At 36.0% G+C, this 18,808-nt stretch overlaps 3 protein-coding genes across 5 annotated transcripts; 2 read left to right on the forward strand and 1 right to left on the reverse strand.

Annotated features, from left to right (window-relative positions):
* Positions 1-41: 41 nt before the first annotated feature.
* Positions 42-2,838, reverse strand: LOC111275236 (plastid-lipid-associated protein, chloroplastic-like). The gene is made up of 3 exons (XM_022860433.2): positions 2,256-2,838; positions 834-1,029; positions 42-563 (listed from the first exon to the last, which is right to left on the reverse strand). Exons 1-3 carry the CDS (start codon positions 2,723-2,725, stop codon positions 249-251), a joined length of 981 nt encoding a protein of 326 aa, XP_022716168.2. The 5' UTR covers positions 2,726-2,838; the 3' UTR covers positions 42-248.
* A 4,601-nt stretch (positions 2,839-7,439) lies between these two features.
* LOC111274038 (putative pentatricopeptide repeat-containing protein At1g10330) lies at positions 7,440-9,198 on the forward strand. Its single transcript, XM_022858692.2, has one exon. It carries the CDS (start codon positions 7,515-7,517, stop codon positions 8,910-8,912), a length of 1,398 nt encoding a protein of 465 aa, XP_022714427.2. The 5' UTR covers positions 7,440-7,514; the 3' UTR covers positions 8,913-9,198.
* Positions 9,199-16,547: 7,349 nt separating this feature from the next.
* LOC111274039 (uncharacterized) lies at positions 16,548-18,108 on the forward strand. 3 transcript variants are annotated; one of them, XM_089755525.1, is made up of 2 exons: positions 16,548-16,884; positions 17,222-18,108. In XM_089755525.1, the coding sequence occupies exons 1-2, from the start codon at positions 16,798-16,800 to the stop codon at positions 17,888-17,890; spliced, it is 756 nt and encodes a 251-aa protein (XP_089611651.1). In that variant the 5' UTR covers positions 16,548-16,797; the 3' UTR covers positions 17,891-18,108. The 3 variants fall into 3 exon arrangements, with proteins under 3 accessions (XP_089611651.1, XP_089611653.1, XP_089611652.1); XM_089755527.1 differs by lacking the exon at positions 16,548-16,884 and adding an exon at positions 16,902-17,055 and having other exon boundaries at positions 17,209-18,108; XM_089755526.1 differs by lacking the exon at positions 16,548-16,884 and adding an exon at positions 16,902-17,055.
* The last annotated feature ends 700 nt before the right edge of the window (positions 18,109-18,808 follow it).

Below are 18,808 nucleotides of genomic sequence, written 5' to 3' on the forward strand. Positions count from 1 at the left end.
AGGTTTGCCTTCGTGCTCTAATAGAATAAAAGATTAAAACATTCAGTGCAAGATAAATATATCTATTTCAAATATTATATCAACTCTTGCCTACCCGGGAACAGCAAGTTAAAATCAAGTCTTATAATAAATAGAATCATGCCCATATATTACCTATTTATATCTCACATCAATCTAACAGAAACCAGGAGAACAGATACACTGATGAAAGGCTGAGGACGAAGAAGAAAAGGAATCTAGACTTTAGTTCATGGTGTCAGGAGAGCACTGCCGTCCTTGATGAGCACAAAAACGCTCCCAGCATCTCCCCTTGAAATCCGCAGTTCTTCATCCAGGTATGTTGTAAGTAACCATGATTCTGCATTGCTGTTTGATAACGAGAACTTCAATGGTGGTCGGCTGGAAATCGTCTTTGCAACAGAGGAAGCTGTGTCTTGCACAGAGGTGAGCAAGCCTTTAATAGGAGTGAGATCAATTTTTTGTCCCAGAAATTCCACATTTTCTGGTAAGACTATGGAGTCTGTCAGCTGGGGAGTTCCAATTATGCCTTCTTGAAACTTGATCTACATAGAACATAAATAAACATTAAATTCTTTTGTCCATTAGCAAGCGTAGCAGGTTCCTCTAATGACATAGTCATGATTAAACAGGTTTTAGTTGCCCATTAAAACTGTTTGGGGACATTCAAAAAGGAAAAACCATAATGAATAATTATTTAGTATGACATTTGGATACACAGATAGGTTCAGTTACATTCAAAATGCTGACTGTGAGAGACAGAACAACTTTAAAATTAGTTTAACGGAAGAAAAGTATAGCCTTAAACAACATACCTGCACACGCTTGGGGCTTCGGACCTCGAATTTAGCATTTGTGCTAATAGAACTTGAGGCCAATGGCCCAGAGAACTGAACACAGTTCTGCACAGTGAAACTTTCAGCATCAATGGTCTGTGATATTTCCTCCACCTTGACTAATGGCAATTGACCCCTTGACAACAATGGAAACAGACCTGGGAAAGATGTGTACCTGCACCACAATACAATATATCAAATATCAATCTGCACTAATTCCTCATGAAAGAATTAACAAGCTACTTAGTGATATTGCCGGGGTTTTATTCTCTTTTCCATTCCAAAACCTACTAAACCACTTTGTTAAATAATCATATGGCAAGATCAGTAAGTAATAGCTGCATGACATATTAATCATCTATAAAAAGAATCAATATTGACATTGTACTTTATGATTAACTCCAAGCAGCACCCTAAGGAATGCCACTGATAAAGGAGAAAAAGCTAAGAAACTTAGATAAAAACATGAAAACAATTCCTATCCAGTAGCATCATGAACTTCAATCATACGTGTTTTTTTTTTTTTCCCCATCAGTTCATTTACGAAGCGACAGATACACCCCCAAGCTTCCCTTTATTTATTTTCACCAAAAATAATGTTTTTCCTGAAAACATCTTTCAGCAACTTCTTTTTGGATGCATAAAACACGGTGAAGAGTAGTTCCAGAACAAATTACGTAGCATTAGATTGCCCTACGCAATCAGAGTTTCTTTTACCACTTATCCTTTTTTATATTTTCATAGTTTGCTTTAGCCTCTTTCATATGCCAGAAACAATTTGCAAATTCCAAGGGAACTAATGATTTTACAAACCAGATCATTATATATTTTCCTTTAGCTGTTTTATGAACCTATCTAGTCCCACATAAATCACACAACTCAGGAAATCCGTTTACCCAAATGGTCTATCAACTAGAATTAGAAGAAATGCTTGTAAAGCAACGTCCACTGCTAAAAGGTTAAGATGCAGAAGGATTAGGCTGCTTGAAGACCTCATATTAATAGGATGTCCAATTTATTGGATGTTAAAAAGAAACCTAACCTAAACAAAGTACTAGACCATGAAGTTAACACTTACCATAGCCCATTTTCAGTTATTGAAAAAGGCCTATGAGGTCAGATCATGATGCTATGTGATTTATTGAGTTCATAATATCAACAAAACAACCAATTTGCAGTAAATACTTTGCCTTTAACAACAAAGAAATGATTAACCAAACCTACCCAGAAACTTTTTAATTTCATACCTCCTAGATGATATATATAGTATTTCTAACAATAGCTTAACTAGGCAGTATAGGCTACATGTAATTCTATTAACCACCCAATCAGCCATAGGTAATATAGCACATAATTCTCTTTTTTACCAACGTTTTGTTAGCAACAAGACAGAGAACTTACGCGAGAATCCACTTGCCATTGAGCAGAGGCAACGCCTCAGTAGGTGCAGGAGTTGGATTCTTGGCCTCGAGCTGGGTTATAAGCTCAAAAATCTCAGCTCTGGTCTCACTAGTAGCTTTCAAGCCACGATCAGTCCCATAAAAAGAATCCACCAAAGCTTTCTTCAAGCTCTCGATTTCCACCACTTCCTTAGGCTTCTCTTCCTCTGCCACCGCCACTCCAGTACTCTCTGTTACTGGCTCCTCCTCCTTGTCTGGGCCCCATTCATCATCATCCACAGCACGGACCTGGAACAATGGTCTTGCCCGCATTGAATTTTTGGAAAAAATTTGAGATTTCTTGATCGAATTCGGAGTTCGATTGATAGAGTTCACAGGCAGAATTGAAGTTTTTGAGTTGACTTTATGGAGTTGTGGAGTTGTTAAGACGATCTTGCACGGAAAGTTATTCAATTGAGAAACTGTAGCCATGGTTTTTGGGTTTTGACGTTGTGAAATTTACAGAGAAAACTGGGGATCTATGAGCACAGAACGAAAACCGAGGGGGATGAATATCTATCACTATACAACTTAGACAACGACCTAAACAAGAAACCGGAGATGTAATTCCTAAATAGTTGTCTGAACAAAGCTAAATGACCATTTTATCCTCAATTTTGAAGCATATGGTATTTTAATCGAATTTAGTAACTGTGTCGAGGCAGATTGCATGGGCCGTGGGCACGTTGTTGGCGTGTAAACGAACTCTGGAAGCTTCTAATCCTAAAATATCTCCCAAGCCTACTTCCACTATATTGAAATTGGTTTTGTTGGAAACTACACGCAAGAGGAAGCAGAAATGAATCATCCATTTTTTGTTTGCAATTTTGTATGTATGAAATAAAATACAAGGATGTGGTTTTTTCATAACCGATCAACAGTTCACAATTCAGGGCACAGATTTTTTGTTTGTATGACTGAAGCATATAAAATTCTAACAACAATGGAGAAAAACGCGGCCATACTCATAGGCCTAAGGCGAGATTACCTTGCTGGCATAGTCGATATATTTTTTATCTCAGTTTGACTAAAATTTTGAGATTCAAAATTTAATTTAAATTTGGTTGAATTTTATTTTTTATATAAACTTGATTTATAATTCTTTTAACGTTATTTGAGTTCAGTTTTATTAGATTCATGTAATTACAAATATAAAGACTGAAAATTATATTTTTTATTTTTTATTTATATATACATTAGATAATATCACGTGGATTGCTGTGACTTTCAGTTTCTTTTCTTCTCATAATTATCATTTTCGTACAATTTTGTCAAAGGCATATAATGAATGGCTGAATAATCGGGTTTATATTTGCAAACTATTACATTAAAATGAGTTGGAATCTTGTGATAATCAAACGATAGTAGAGGATATGATAAATCATCCATCAAACTCATGTAAAACACGTCTAGATCATATCAACCATTTGTTTAGATATATAATGAATGTTCAATTGAAATTAATCAGACAGAATTTTTTTTTTTTTTTTTGTGAAAAAAAGAGAGAGATTTCAAATTTCTAAAATGCAGTAATTTTACCTCAAATGGACCCTCTTGCAACCAGTCGTCTCTCGGACTAACCTTCAAAATCCATCCTGGCAATGATTCAAGAAACTTACTAATCCTGGTTTATATTTGAAGTCAATTTCATTAAAAAAAGCCTGAAAATTTTCAATAATTCAAGGAACGTAAAAATCTCCATCAAACTTGTGTAAATCATCCCGGTGGTTCGTTAGTAAATATAAAGAAAGTACAGCTTGAACTAATCGGAAACAAGGGACTTTTTGTTTTCAATAAACAAATACATAACTATCAAAGTTCAAAGAAGTCGTAATGTTCACTCGAACGAGGCGTCATTCCAGCAAAATTCCCCTAAACAGACGGTAGAAATTGATGCACTTCCTGGTTTGAAGAAGTCGGCGATTCGTTGTTGCAATAGATGGGCTCTAAACGATAGATATTTAGAAGTCAAGTGCACCCCTAAACATAGGCGATTCTAGAAGGGGGCCGGCAGGGCCTGGCCTCCTCTTGGTTTTTTAAAATTAATTAAGTATATTTTCATCCAACAAAAAAGTAAAATTATATTTTGCTTCTCAAAAAATTAATAATTTGGTTTTTCTTTAGGAACAATTATAATGATATAATAAATTTTATTTATAGATACAATAAATAATTTGGTTTTTTTCCTTTTCAATAAAAAGTTTAATTTTTTAATGTAATCACTATTATCTAAAATTTTTAATTCCTTAAAACGAAATTTTATTTTTTAAAATTTAGCTATTTATATATTGTACACATAAAATTACAAAATTAATTGTACATTATAAGTGTTTTTTTTTTTTTAATTTTTACCAAACTTTTCATTTGTAAACTCAACCTTTTAGTGTATTGCCTTTATTCTTTATTTTTTCAAAAAATTATTAGATTTTAATTGTTCTTAAATATCCAAGAAATTTCATTTAATCATAAAAAGAAATTTATATTTTTTTATTTAATTACATTATTATTTTATTTAACATTAATTCATTTTACATTATTTTTTTATTTTATCAATTTACCTTACTCCCTACAAAGAAAAAAACCTGACTTGGCCCCTGCTTATAAATAAGTAATGGATCACCATTCTCTGAACTTCACCAGTTCCTGAATTACCCAGCATCCAAGTTTTACTCGAAACCTTCGTAATATGTTTTACACTTGAGCTTTAAAAGCATCCCGGAATTATATTTTTTTAAAAAAGTTTAACCCAGAATTATATTTAAAAAAAGTATCTTCACGAATCTAACTTTGTAGTTAACAACATCATAAGATATTGAACGTGGTGATTAATCAGTCTACTTAGAACTGAAGTTACATCTGAATGCTGAGCTGATACCTGTTCTGCTTCTTAACTACCTCACCTCATGAAAGCCTAGTGTATAACTCTTAGTAGACACTGAGACATAAAATAATAGTTGGAAAAGAAAATACAAATGAGGATTATGATTCCAATCAAGATAAGATGCAAACGTAGCCACAAATTAATTAGATGTAAAAAATTTTTGGAGAATTTAGGTACTGAAAGAATTACATTTCCTCTTCTGAAATCTTACACAATCATCATTGAGGAAGAAGCAATGTGCGTTTTCAATCATAGCATCATTTTAGCACCATCAATAAATACTTCAATCATAGGAAAGAAATAGAGATAAAGCTCGAATGTCTTACTGTGAAAGTGTTGGGAATTTGAAGTACTCCCTCAACATGTTTCCGCTGTTATCATAGCTGCTTGCAAAAGATAGAAATAAGTCTTACACACCTAACTTCAATTATTCAATAGCACACATGACTTAAAACTTGCAAAAGTTGCTGTAAAGTCGGATATGCACCTCGAATTTAAGGCGTCTGTCTTAATATTCTTTGAAACAAACAGAAGTAATTAGAAATCGAGAGATCTTATAATTGAAATATTTAAGTTTTGAGTTATCAAAAAATTTTGCATTCAGAACATAAATTTGTTTAAGAAACATTGAATGTTTAGGTAACTTTTCTTTTGGAAACCATGTTTTGGTTTGTCTTTCATTAAGAAATAGGAGACAAAAATTAAAGCCCTCAGTTAAAACCAATATACCTGTGATGCATTATTTTTCACCTATGGTTAATCTACTAAACAAAAGAAAGTTCAACAAAACCTTTTAAAAAATCCAAAATGTCAAAAAAGCTTAAAATCCATTAGATCAAACTTAATAATTTTTCAAAAAGGAATTCAATAACAAAAAAATTGATTGATAATCATAATTGAAACAGAAAATGAAAAGGTTTTTTTTAAGAAATTGAAAATTACAACTAATTAACAGTTAATAATGAAAACGGGATCCAATGAATCTCATACATAATAAAATTAATCGGTTTTTGCTTATCTCAAGTTGTCCAAATTCATTAAATTCTCTATTGTCTCTTCAGGGAGGAAAAAAGAATAAAAAATGTTTGAACAAATGAAAAATAATAAGAGGAGAGAAATCCGAATATTCAATTTGATACCCTGCTACTATCATTATCCCGACTACTATTCCTAATAAAAACCCTAATTCAGGTGTCATCATATATGAAATTCTGAATGTTTTTGACACCAATTAAATGATCAATCTTGCTGTAATAACTATAGATGTCACTACAACCATGAATAAGGCGGAAGAAAAAATTATGAAACATTTTTTTGGGGTTTAACAAATGGGGGGCGTTTAATCCTGTGAGAAATGAGAAAGGGTTAGTTCTAAAAATATTGAAAATTAAATGTAAGAAATTAAAAGGCTTTTATATGTAAAATAAATAAATAAATAAAACTGACATGAAAAATAAATGATACTTACATAATAAATCAATGATCATACATGATAAATGAATGATTTTATATAATAATATTTACATGACATAAATTTAAAACATAAGAACTAAAAATATATGTATATAAAATATTAAAGTCATATTTAGTATATACTATGATAATTATCATGTATTATATTTGGTTTAATCTAAAAAAATAAATAAGATTATAAAGATAATTAATATTCTTTTGGTATAAAATGATTCAAACATTTCAAAATAAAAAAAATATATTTTAAATTCATAATATTGAACTTATATGTCTTATAAAATCTTTAAAAATTATATCAATAATTTAAATTATAAAAATTTTTAAAAAAAATAATTTTGACTAATAAATAAATTATTTTATCTTAATTATTACATATATCAAATATAATATAAAATTATTTTATTTTATTTTATTTTATTTATAATATAATTTTATTCTATCCTATAATAATTTTGTATAATAAATACATCTTAAATATATAAAAATATAAATATTTAATTAAACTTGTAAGCTTCTTTAATTAAATATTAAAATATTTTAATTTAATTTAATTCGTACTCGATTAACTCGACTCGATAATCAAGTCAAACTGAAATATTAACCGGATTAGTACTAAATAGCTTACAAGGAATTTCACTATTTAGTCCCCGTGAGGCCGTGAGTCCTTGACCTTATGATGGATTGACGGTTCTTCTGCCTTTATCATTAAAAATCTGCTCTGGGCCTCTCAACTCTCTAGCACATAGGGAAAAGGGCCAGGAGGCCCATGCTATATATTAACTTGGTTTATTGGGGCTTTAGTTCTTCAAAACCCCCATTCCCAATTATATAAACTGGAAGCGTCATCTTTTAAACCCAAAAAAGCGCATGAGCTCTGAGTTTCTACTACAACAGCTTCAGCGTTTCATCAAACGCCCAAACCAAATCAACCAAATCCATTCGCTCCTCATCACCAATGGTCTCCTCCTCAAAATTCCCCAAAACACAAGTTCAAAATGGAAAACCACCCTCATTTACAACACCTTAATAAGAGCCTATCTCAACATAAAGCCATTTCATCGTTCACTTATACTTTTCACCCGCATGCTTGGTCATCAAACACCCCCCAATGGCCATACTTTCACTCACCTTTTCAAAGCTGCTTCCACATCTCTCTCCTTAGCTTCCCTCATTTGCTCACCCCTCCATGCACAAGCACTAAAACGTGGCGTATTGACTGACCCATTTGTGCAAACATCAATGCTCTGGCTCTATGCTAAACTCGGTAGCCTATGTAATGCACGTAAAGTGTTTGAAGAAATTTTTAACCCTTGCATTGTCTCGTGTAATGCAATGCTTGATGCTTTTGGGAGAAATGGTGATATGGGTTCTGCGCTCTTCCTCTTTGAAAGGATGATTGAGAAGGATGTGGTGTCTTGGACAAGTGCTATTAATGGTTTTGCAAGGAGCAAACAGTTTACAAAGGCAATTCAGGTTTTTAAGAAGATGATAGATTTTTTGGTGAAACCGAATGAGGCTACTTATGTTAACCTTCTCTTTTGTTGTGCTAATTTAGAAGGCCGAGGTGGTTTTTACCATGGGAGGCAGATACATGGATATATTTTTAGAAACGAGGTTGTTATGACTGTTTTTATGGGAACAGCATTGATTGATCTTTATGGAAAGAAAGGTTGTTTAGAGATTGCCATCAGAATTTTTAATCAAATGTTGAATAGAGAGGTTTGTACTTGGAATGCAATGATCTCTTCGCTTGCATGTAATGGCAGAGAAAAGGAAGCTTTGGATTTGTTCGAGAAGATGAAGGTAGAGGGAGTGTGTCCGAATGAGATTACATTTGTAGCTGTTCTTACGGCTTGTGCTCGCACCAAGAAAGTGGAGTTGGGTTCAGAATTCTTTCAATCAATGTCGTGTCAATATGGCATTGTGCCAATAATGGAGCACTATGGGTGTATGGTTGATCTTTTGGGCAGAGCGGGCCTTTTGACTGAAGCAACTGAGTTTGTGAGGACTATGCCATTTCAACCTGATGCTTCTGTTTCGGGGGCTCTTTTAGGCGCTTTTAAGATTCATGGGGCCATTGAACTTGGAAATGAAGTGGGTAGAAGGTTGCTTGAGTTGCAGCCACGACGTTGTGGGCTGTATGTAGCGTTGTCTAACATAAATGCTGATAAGGAGAGATGGGATCGTGCAGCTGACTTGAGGAAAGCAATGGTAGAAGCGGGAATCAGGAAAGTTCCAGCTTATAGCTTGATTGATTCCATTTAAAGATCAGTCCTGTCAAAGCAGAAGATGTGTCTAAACTAATCACATGGATTCTGAAGTAGCGATATGCTAATGGTAAATATTGAAAGATTAGGTAACAAAAAGGACAACTTTCTGATTGTTAGACTGAAGGCATAGTTTTGTCGGGTTGACAGTAAATTCAATATTCTAATTTTCTAATTTGAAAAACCTCGAGAGTTCTGCTCATTATGCCAGTGGAATCCCATGCGAAACACACTTGATTAAATATGAAATTCGAGAGTAAATTTTACTGCTTTTTGGTTTTTCCTTTTTCCTGATTAGTACTTGATAATTAGCTAATTAATTACCCCTCTCAAGTACAATTACTAGTCCAAAGTACACTCTTACATTTTAACCTTAGATTGAACAGTCAAATATATCTTACATGATAAATTTAAACATTTTATTCAATGGTAAGAATATGCATTCCCCCTCGTGTAAATGAAGATGCAAACAATCGATATAAGATTTACACACATGAAATATATATCAAGTTCTTAATACTAATCAGATGAAACAAATTAATTATAAATGTTGAAAGAGAAATGAAACTCATGCATGCTTGACTTGTCTCATTGGCCTGCCTAGATTGAGAAGTTTATTAAAATTTTGTTTGCTGACATAGATTTGTTACGTGAATGGAAGAACGACATTGGGATTGAAAGCTACCTTTTCCTTGGTGGCATTCTGGCGTAGACTGATTGTCATGAGCTAATCTTGTATAGGGCCATGATCGGGGTATAAGTTGTCATGAGCTATCCATGTATAAGGTCATGACCGGGTAGATCTCTTGTGCTAGAAAAAGTGTCTCCATTTCAAACATTGTAATGGTTAGTGGTAGCATAGCTATAAAATCTCTAAGGCTCTTTAGGAAGGTGAGCGGGCAGCATACTATTGAGCTGTCTCACCGGTCGCGATACGGGTCTATGCCATCCACCAAGGGCTGTCCCCTAGCCATGGCGATGGTGTGAAGTCTCGATGTACTATCATCGATTATAATAAAATTCACCTCCAATTCGAATGTCCTGAATGTTGTCTTGATGTGTTTTTCTTTTTGTCGATGTGAATGTGCCTTCTTGTGTGTGCTTGAGATTGATCTCGATATGAATATGTTTTATTGTGTATGCTTGGGACTAACTGTGACTTATGGTTATTTGTTCAGATATCGAACTATTAATGGCTGACTTGGGTGGGAGTGTCCATTCAAGTGTCGCACGATCTATTACTTGTTGAGAGAAAGCCTAATCCGTGACACGTGATATCAAAGCCAAGTTGAAAAGTACTAGAAAATGGATGAGATGGCCACAAGTGGTGGACCTAATTATCAATAGAGACTTGAAGAACTTGAAGCCGCGGTGGCCGCAGTGAAAACTCACATGGTGACTAAAGATCGATTGAGAGAAATCGAGATAACCCAACGGGAGTTATCCGATACTGGAGCGAGGAGGTTAGAGATGCCTTGAATGTTCTCCAAAAGGAGTTTGAAGAGCTCAGAGCACAAGTGAGCATCATACAAATGGCTGTGGCTAGATCGAGTTTGAGCTCAACAGAAAGGGAAAAAAAGGCCAAAATGCTGAAGCCTCGATGCTATGAGGGGGCCAGATATGTCAAGGAGCTTGAAAACTTCCTGTTTGACATGGAATAATACTTTTGAGCTGTACACACGGATTCAGAGGAAGACAAGGTAGCAATGGTGTCGATGTACCTCACAGGGGATGCCAAGCTATGGTGGCGCTCCAAGTTTGTCAATAATGAGTGTCCGATTAAGACTTGGACGGATCTGAAACAAGAACTAAAAAACTAATTCTTCCCTGAAAATGTGGAGTATATGACCCGAAGGAAACTTCGAGAATTGGTGCAAATAGGAACAGTGCGAGAGTTTGTGAGGAGTTTTTCTACCATGATATTAGATATTCGAGACATCTGAAAAGGACAAGATGTCTTATTTCCTTGAAGGCCTCAAGCCTTTGGCCAGGACAGAACTACAAAGATAAAAAGTGCAAGACATGACCACGACCATGGCTGCAGCTGAACGTCTTCATGATTATAATGATGGCTCCTCAAAATGGAAAAATCCTCCATCAGTTGGCAGTAACTTTAACTTTGAGAGTAGGAACAAGATGACTAGGTTGGACCGGCCCTTTAGTGGAGGAACAGACATGAGGTCTTTTGATCAAGATAGCACATAATCCAAGATAAACAACGTAGTGATTTTCAGGCTTAGGCAACCACTAGCTTGCTTCTTGTGCAAGGGGCAGCATCGGGTGATCGAATGCCCACACAGAAGAGCCTTTAATGCTTTAAGAACCTCGTCTCAAGAGTCCTCAAAAGCATCAGAGATCGTTGAAGAAGTTGAAGATGAACCAGCCAAGATGGGTTCAATAAGGTTCTTCAATGCCCTCCACACCTAACTGAACACAATAAAGAAAAAGTAAGGTAGAGGTCTGATGTATGTGAACTTAATGATCAATGAGAAGTCCATCAAGATCATGGTAGACACGAGTGCAATCGATACCTTTATTATACCAGAAAAAGCAAAAAGGTGTGGTCTCCAAGTTAATAAGGACTGTGGGCAATGAAGGCAGTCAATTTACCAGCCTTTGTGATCAGTAGAAGCTCAAAGAGTGTGACGACCAAATTTGAGCCATGGGAAGGGAAGGTAGACTTTACAATTTCTTCACATGGATGACTTTGATCTCGTCCTTGGATTGGACTTTATGATGTTGGCTCAGGTGATTCCTATCCCCGTTGCTAGTTGCCTGTTGTTCTTAGGGGAACATCCATGTATGGTGTCGACCACTATCTTACCAAAGAATGGGAAGAAAATAATCTCAGCTTTATAGTTCAAGAAAGGGGTAAAGAGAGGAGAACCTTCTTTTATGGCCATACCGATTTACAAAGAAGGGTTGGGAGTGGAACTGATACCCGATGACGTGGAAAAAATGTTGGAAGAATTCAAAGAGGTGTTGCCAGGGATGTTGCCTAAGATTCTACCTCCTCGAAGAGTTATGGACCATGAAATTAAGCTCTTTTTAGGAGTTAAACCCCTTGCTAGAGCCCCTTATCGCATGGCCCCGCCAGAGTTGGTTGAACTAAGGAAATAGTTAGATGAACTTCTACAGGTCAGGTTCATTAGACCATCAAAGGCTCTTTTCGAAGCACCAGTGTTATTTCAGAATAAACATGATGAAAGTTTACAATTATGTGTTGACTACAGGGCCCTGAACAAAGTCACTGTGAGAAATAAATATCTCATCCCTCTTATAGCAGATTTGTTTGATCAATTAAGCCGGACTAAGTACTTTTTCAAATTGAACTTAAGATCTAACTACCATCAGGTCAGAATCACAGAGGGAGATAAGTCAAAGATCACTTGTGTAACACGATATGACGTATTTAAATTTCTTATTATGCCCTTTGGACTGATCAATGCTTCTGCCATATTTTGTACATTGATGAATTAGGTATTTCATGACTATCTAGATAAATTTGTAGTCATCTTTTTGAACGACATAGTGGTATATAGCTCTACTCTGGAAGAACATCAAGAACACTTACGCCAGGTGCTTTGAAGATTACAAGACCACCAGTTATATGTGAAAAGGGAGAAATGTGCATTTGCTCAGACCCAAATCCACTTTCTCGATCACATTGTCGAATGTAGCCACATTTGAATGGACATGAAAAAGGTTAGGTTCATTAAAGAGTGGACAACACTGAAGAATGTTAGTGAACTTCGCTTATTTTTGGGACTAACCAACTATTATAGAAGATTTGTAGAAGAGTACTCTTACAAGACCACGACCTTCATGGAGCTATTGAAAAAGAAGCATAAATGGTGTTGGACAAATGAGAGTCAAGAGGCCTTTGAAGGATTGAAAGATGCTATTATGAAAAATCCTATCTTAGCTTTCCCTGATATTGAAAAGCCTTTCGAAGTTCAGACGGATGCATCTGATTTCACTATTGGGGGAGTGCTTTTACAACAACATCACCTAATAGCATTTGAAAGTAAGAAGCTAAGTGAAGCTGAGAGGAAATATACGGCACAAGAAAAAGAGCTTTTGGTAGTAGTTCATTGCCTGAAGGCTTGGTGACATTATTTGTTGGGTTTACAGTTTGTCGTGAAGACAGACAATACGATCGTTAGCCATTTTCTCACCCAACCAAGGCTTATAGTGAAACAAGTTAGATGATAAGAATTTTTAGCGGAATTCGACTTTTATTTTGAGTACATCGCTGGAAAGACCAATCAAGTTGTCGATGCATTGAGTAAATGAGCAAAGTTAACAGCCCTTAGAAGAATTACCCCAATGGCGACTAGCAAAGTCACGATAGACATTCGTAAGTTAATTGAAGATCATTTAGGGAAGGACCCGCAGGCTAGTACCATCTTGAAGCTTGTTGAAGAAGGAAAGTACAAGTACTTCTGACAAGAAAATGGGGTCTTATGGACCAAGGGGCCCTAATTGTTTGTGCCAAGAGCAAAAGGTCTGAGACAGATGCTGATGAGGGAATGTCATGACACACCATGGGCTAAACATCTGGGCTAGCCACGCACTTTGGCTTTATTGAAACAGGGATACTATTGGCCTCACATGTAACAAAACGTGATAGACTATACAAAGACTTGTCTCATTTGCCAACAAGATAAAGTTAAAAAGAGGAAACCTACAGGCATGCTTGAACCACTACCAGTGCCCGTTAAATCATGAGAAAGCATTGCTCTCGATTTCATTTCAAGCCTACCCAAGGTTGGTGATCTTGGAGCTATTTGGGTGGTGATTGACCGTTTCTCTAAAAATGCCACATTAATTCCCACTCACAAGTATTGTACTGCGAAAGACACAGCTCGACTACTGTTTAAACATGTGGTTAAATACTGGTACCTCCCTTAAAACATTGTAAGTGATAAAAATTCGAGATTCATGACGTCTTTCTAGAGAGAACTTTTTAAGATATTGGGGTCTCAACTTAACATCTCCTCAAGCTATCACCCTTAAATCGACGGTCAAACAGAACGATTCAATGGATTACTAGAAGAATACTTAAGGTATTTTGTTCAAGCCAATCAAAAGAACTGGCCTTCATTATTAGACGTTGCTCAGCTTTGCTTTAATTTCAACAAAAACACTTCCACTAACAAAAGCCCGTTTGAGGTGGTCATCGGATAATTATCAAGGCTACCTCATATTTCCTTGGAGTAATATGGAGGGAAGAATCTGAAAGCCTTCAACCTCGGTAAGGAGTGAAAATAAAACACTAAGATTGCACAAGCTTACTTAGAGAAAGCATCGAAACGAATGAAAAAATGAGCGAACAAAGGTCGTAGGGTGCAACAATTCCAAGTTGGTGATTTGGTTCTTGTTCGACTAGTCCCTGAACAAACCAGGTTCTTGAAAAAGAGAGATTGTAGATTAGTGCGCAAATATGAAGATCCAATGAAGATCCTTTCCAAGGTGGGGAATACTTCTTACAAAATCGACCCACTAAAATGGATGAAGGTGCACCCAGTATTTCATGTGAGCAACCTGAAATCTTTTCATGCAGATCCTATAGATGCTAGCCGAAGGCAGCCAACTAAAATCGTCATCACCATGAAGCCACCTTCAGAGCATCGAGTCGAAGAGATCTTAGCCGACAGGGAAACTAAGGTATCTCGAAGACTAGTTCGTGAATACTTAGTGAAGTGGGAGGGATTGAGACTAGAAGAAATCAGCTAGGAAAGGGAACACGACTTCCAGAGATTCAAGAGGAAGATTGAAGAATTTCAAGCTAGCAAGTCGACGAGAACGTCAATAGAATAGGTGGGAGAGGATGTCAAGAGCCAACCTTGTATAGGGCCATAATTGGGGCTTAGGTTGTCATGAGCCACCCATGTATAGGGCCATGACCGGGTAGATCTCTTGTACTAGGAAAAGTGTCCCCATTTCAAATATTGTAATGGTTAGTGGTAGCATAGCTCTAAAATCTCTAAGGCTCTTTAGGGGAGTGAGTGGGCAGCGTACTGTTGGGCTGTCTCACCAATCGCGATACGAGCCTAGGCCATCCGCTAAGGGTTGCCCCTTGGCCCTGACGATGGTGGGAAGTTTCGATGTACTATCTTCGATTATAATAAAATTCACCTCCGATTCGAATGTTCCGAATGTTGCCTTGATGTGTTTTTCTTTTTGTCGATGTGAATGTGACTTCTTGTGTGTGCTTGAGATTGATATCGATATGAATGTGTCTTATTACGTATGCTTGGGACTAACTGACTTATGGTTATTTGTTCAGATATCGAACTATTGAGGGTTGACTTGGATGGGAACATCCATTCAAGTGTCGCACGATTTATTACTTGTTGAGAGAAATCTTAATCTGTGACACTGATCGTGTGCACCATGAGGGTATTCAAAATTGCATTATACTTTGATTGTGGGTCAAATATGAGGTAGGAGATTTGTTGAGGAAAGGGAGACAAGATGCCTCTGATGGTGGCGTCCATATGGAGGGCAAATTGTTGATTTGAAATTGATATATCAATCATTTATGAAATGCATGCTTTCCAGATTAAAAAAAAATTGATATATCAATCATTGTTTCAATTTGACTTAAAATGGAATAAAACAGCTGAGTTGCCTGTAGAGATTAGACTTTTAAGGGGCAAGAATCTGAATTTTATTAACAAATTTTCTTATCAATGTTTGGTTAATGATGACCATATATATATATATACATATATAATTAATGCGGGCTTAATAGTGTAAAGTATGAATCTCACCGGACAAGAGGATCAGCACCGCTGACAGCTCATATGAGCTTGACCTCAAGAAACTGATATATGGAGTTTGGACCGACTTTTAAAATAAAAAGAATTCAAAGAGTGGAAGGAGGATGACTTGCATCCCTATCGCAACTTTTTGCACAACTCACGCAAGTTAAGTTGGAGCCTTTTAAGTCTTTAGCTTTAATTACACAATTAAACCAATTAGGCAGGCATGCATCGTCATGCTAATCTATAGAAGCATGGCTTAGTATTCAACTTAAAGCCACTATATCTAAATTATAAATAAACCTATAAAAAACCATATGTAGTCTTTATATTCTTAGGTTAGGAAAAAATTGGATTTCATAATTTTGATTTTGCCTGCCATGCATAAAATGCAGTTTCCATGAAAATACAGCAAATGGCTATAAATAGGGAAAGAAAATGTTATCTTGAAACTAAAACTATCGAACCAAAAAAATAAATGATTTTTATTCACAAACAACATAATTCAAATTATTATTAATTTTATTTAAATTAGATGATGTCATTTATATGTATAGAATTTTTGCGTACCAAAAAAACAACTTTTACATGAAATATTAATCGATTTGTTTAATTAAAGTTTTTATAAATGAGTTTGATTTTTACTAAGATTATTAAGATAAACAGTTATATAGTAATTTAAGAATTTTCATTAAATATTTAGAACAAGAAAGGTATTTATTTAAATAAAAAATAACAAAAGGAAAACGAAAGAAAAAGGTAATTACATGCAAAATGAAACACTTTGGCTTTGGAAACGGGAGACCTCGGTTGCGGCGGCGGCTTCAGCGACCTTTTGTTTTGACTTGGTTTTTTGGCCGTCGAACACCGTGTCCTAATTACAACACAACAAAAACTACCCTTTTAACTAATTCATTCATCAAAATTAGTATAGCAATACTGCTGATTAATCTCAATAATTAAAAGCAGCCCCCACCAATTAAAGATAATCAAATCCAAAATTAAAATACCCCCAAAGTTCTACCCTTTGCTCTAATTCTAAGAAAAGCCATCCGCAAGGATCACCCAGCTTCTCTCTCTCTCTCTCTCTCTCTTTATTTTTTATTTATTTTTATGTTTGCTCTAATTCTATTTTGTCCTTGTCCGTTACTACACTTGAAAAGGAAAACCTTTCTCAACGACGGTGGAGCGGGCTATGGGGTACTACTATTGCTACTATTTATTACGCTCTAAACTTTGCAAAAACAGATTTTTTTAGAAGCCATTTACTTTTTTTCTGTCATTTTCACTAGTGTGAATCAAAGCCAGTGGTGGGATTCTCTTAATTGCTTTGTTTCAAGTAATAAATTCACGGGACTTCCATGGCCTGCTGTATGATTGCTTGCCTCCTTCTTAACCATCTTCACACTCTTTTCCTTTTGCTTAAATACGTTCTTACATTCGTCCTAGCTAGTTGGTTGTTTTCTGGGTTTTCTTTTCTTTGTATTTTCAATACTCGTGTTACAGAAAAATGAGTCAACTCAGTGTGATATTGCAGGAGTCATTGCAGGGAGACAAGGAAGCAAGAACGATCCTGAGATTTCTTAGAGAACAAATGGACGGTGTAGACAGGGAAAGGAGAAGGAGGAGTTTCAAAGAACGGCTGGGATTTAAAGTTATGGGCTGTTGTGGGACCACCTGGGGTTTCGGGTCAACGACCATGAGCGTTAGAGACGACGATGAAGTTGAGGTTGAAGAACAAGAGCAACAGCAAGAACAAGTAGAAACAACGACTTCTGGTCATAATCCGAACCCAGGTTGCATTAACCCGGTTCCGGTTTCGTCAGGGATGAATCTGGCCTCGGCTTTGGCAGCCGAGCGACATTTTCGGGCAGCGCAAGAACCGGAGAGAGGTAACGTGCGGTCGCCGACGAGTACTAGGACGGGTAATGTGGGGATTCGATCGCCCGGGACACCAGTTAGGGTGTCGTTGGTGAAGCTGTTGGAGGAGGCGGAAGGCGGTGGTGGGGAGGAGGAAAAAGAGAAAAGTGGCGTGGAAATAGTAAGTGATTCGATGTGCTGCGTGTGCGTGGGGAGGAAGAAAGGTGCGGCGTTTATCCCATGTGGACACACTTTTTGTAGGGTGTGTTCGAGGGAACTGTGGTTGAATCGAGGGTGTTGTCCCCTCTGCAACCGTTCAATCCTCGAGATTCTTGACATTTTCTAAGCGTGATTCACTCTTTCCTCTGCCCTCTTCCATCCCCGATGATTATTACGATGATGCTGATGAGAATGGCTGATCAATACCGATCATTATAACTATGGTAACGGTGCCTCGATGGAGATCGTGAGAGATTGGAGGATGAGGCTGATAACTGATAAGGGAATTAATTTTGTTACCTTGAAAGTTGAAAGACTTACTTTAATTGAAATATTCTTTTTCTAGCATGTTATTTTCAAATTTATAATAATTATTGTTTAATTTTATATTTTATTAATAAGTTGATATTATTTTATTTATTAATAATATATAAAATTTATACATTTTTAATAAAAAATATTATTAAAATTTTGAAGAGTATAGAATAGAAGTTATTTCCCTATTTCCTCCTTAAGCATATATTAGTTCTTGTATTAGCGGAGAGGAAGGTAGAACGGTGAATAATAATTAATGGTGTGTGAATGTGTCCATCTAATTAAGAGTTGAGGAAGATACATACATGGATACTTATGGAATAACATTTCAACGTGCGTATATCATATAACGTATATGATATATCTCTCACAAGCCACACTAAAATTAAAAAGGCTGATATATTAGCTCCCTTACCGGTTTTTTGATTAAGTTTTGACTATCGCTTATAGAGTACACCTTACTCTAAAACATGTTTCTTTTGAAAGCTGATCCCTCTTTCATATTTAGGTTGTGAGCAAAATATTTCAACCAAAAACAATATGCTACAACACCTTTGATTTTGAGGTTTATAACATAGCCTTGAGAGAGAACCCGCCCTGTCCGAAACTGTGGAACCAATCATACTGTCTGTATGGATGCACAGATTTGGACCTTTGAATCCAGCAAGTCCTTCAAGCAGGCTGAAGTCTGCACTTGCTTCAATGGGCTTAATCAATGCTAAAAAATATT

This window comes from Durio zibethinus, chromosome 26, assembly GCF_047325235.1.
Source record: "Durio zibethinus cultivar Kanyao isolate XHJ-2024 chromosome 26, ASM4732523v1, whole genome shotgun sequence".
In the NCBI taxonomy this organism is placed as follows: Eukaryota; Viridiplantae; Streptophyta; class Magnoliopsida; order Malvales; family Malvaceae; genus Durio; species Durio zibethinus.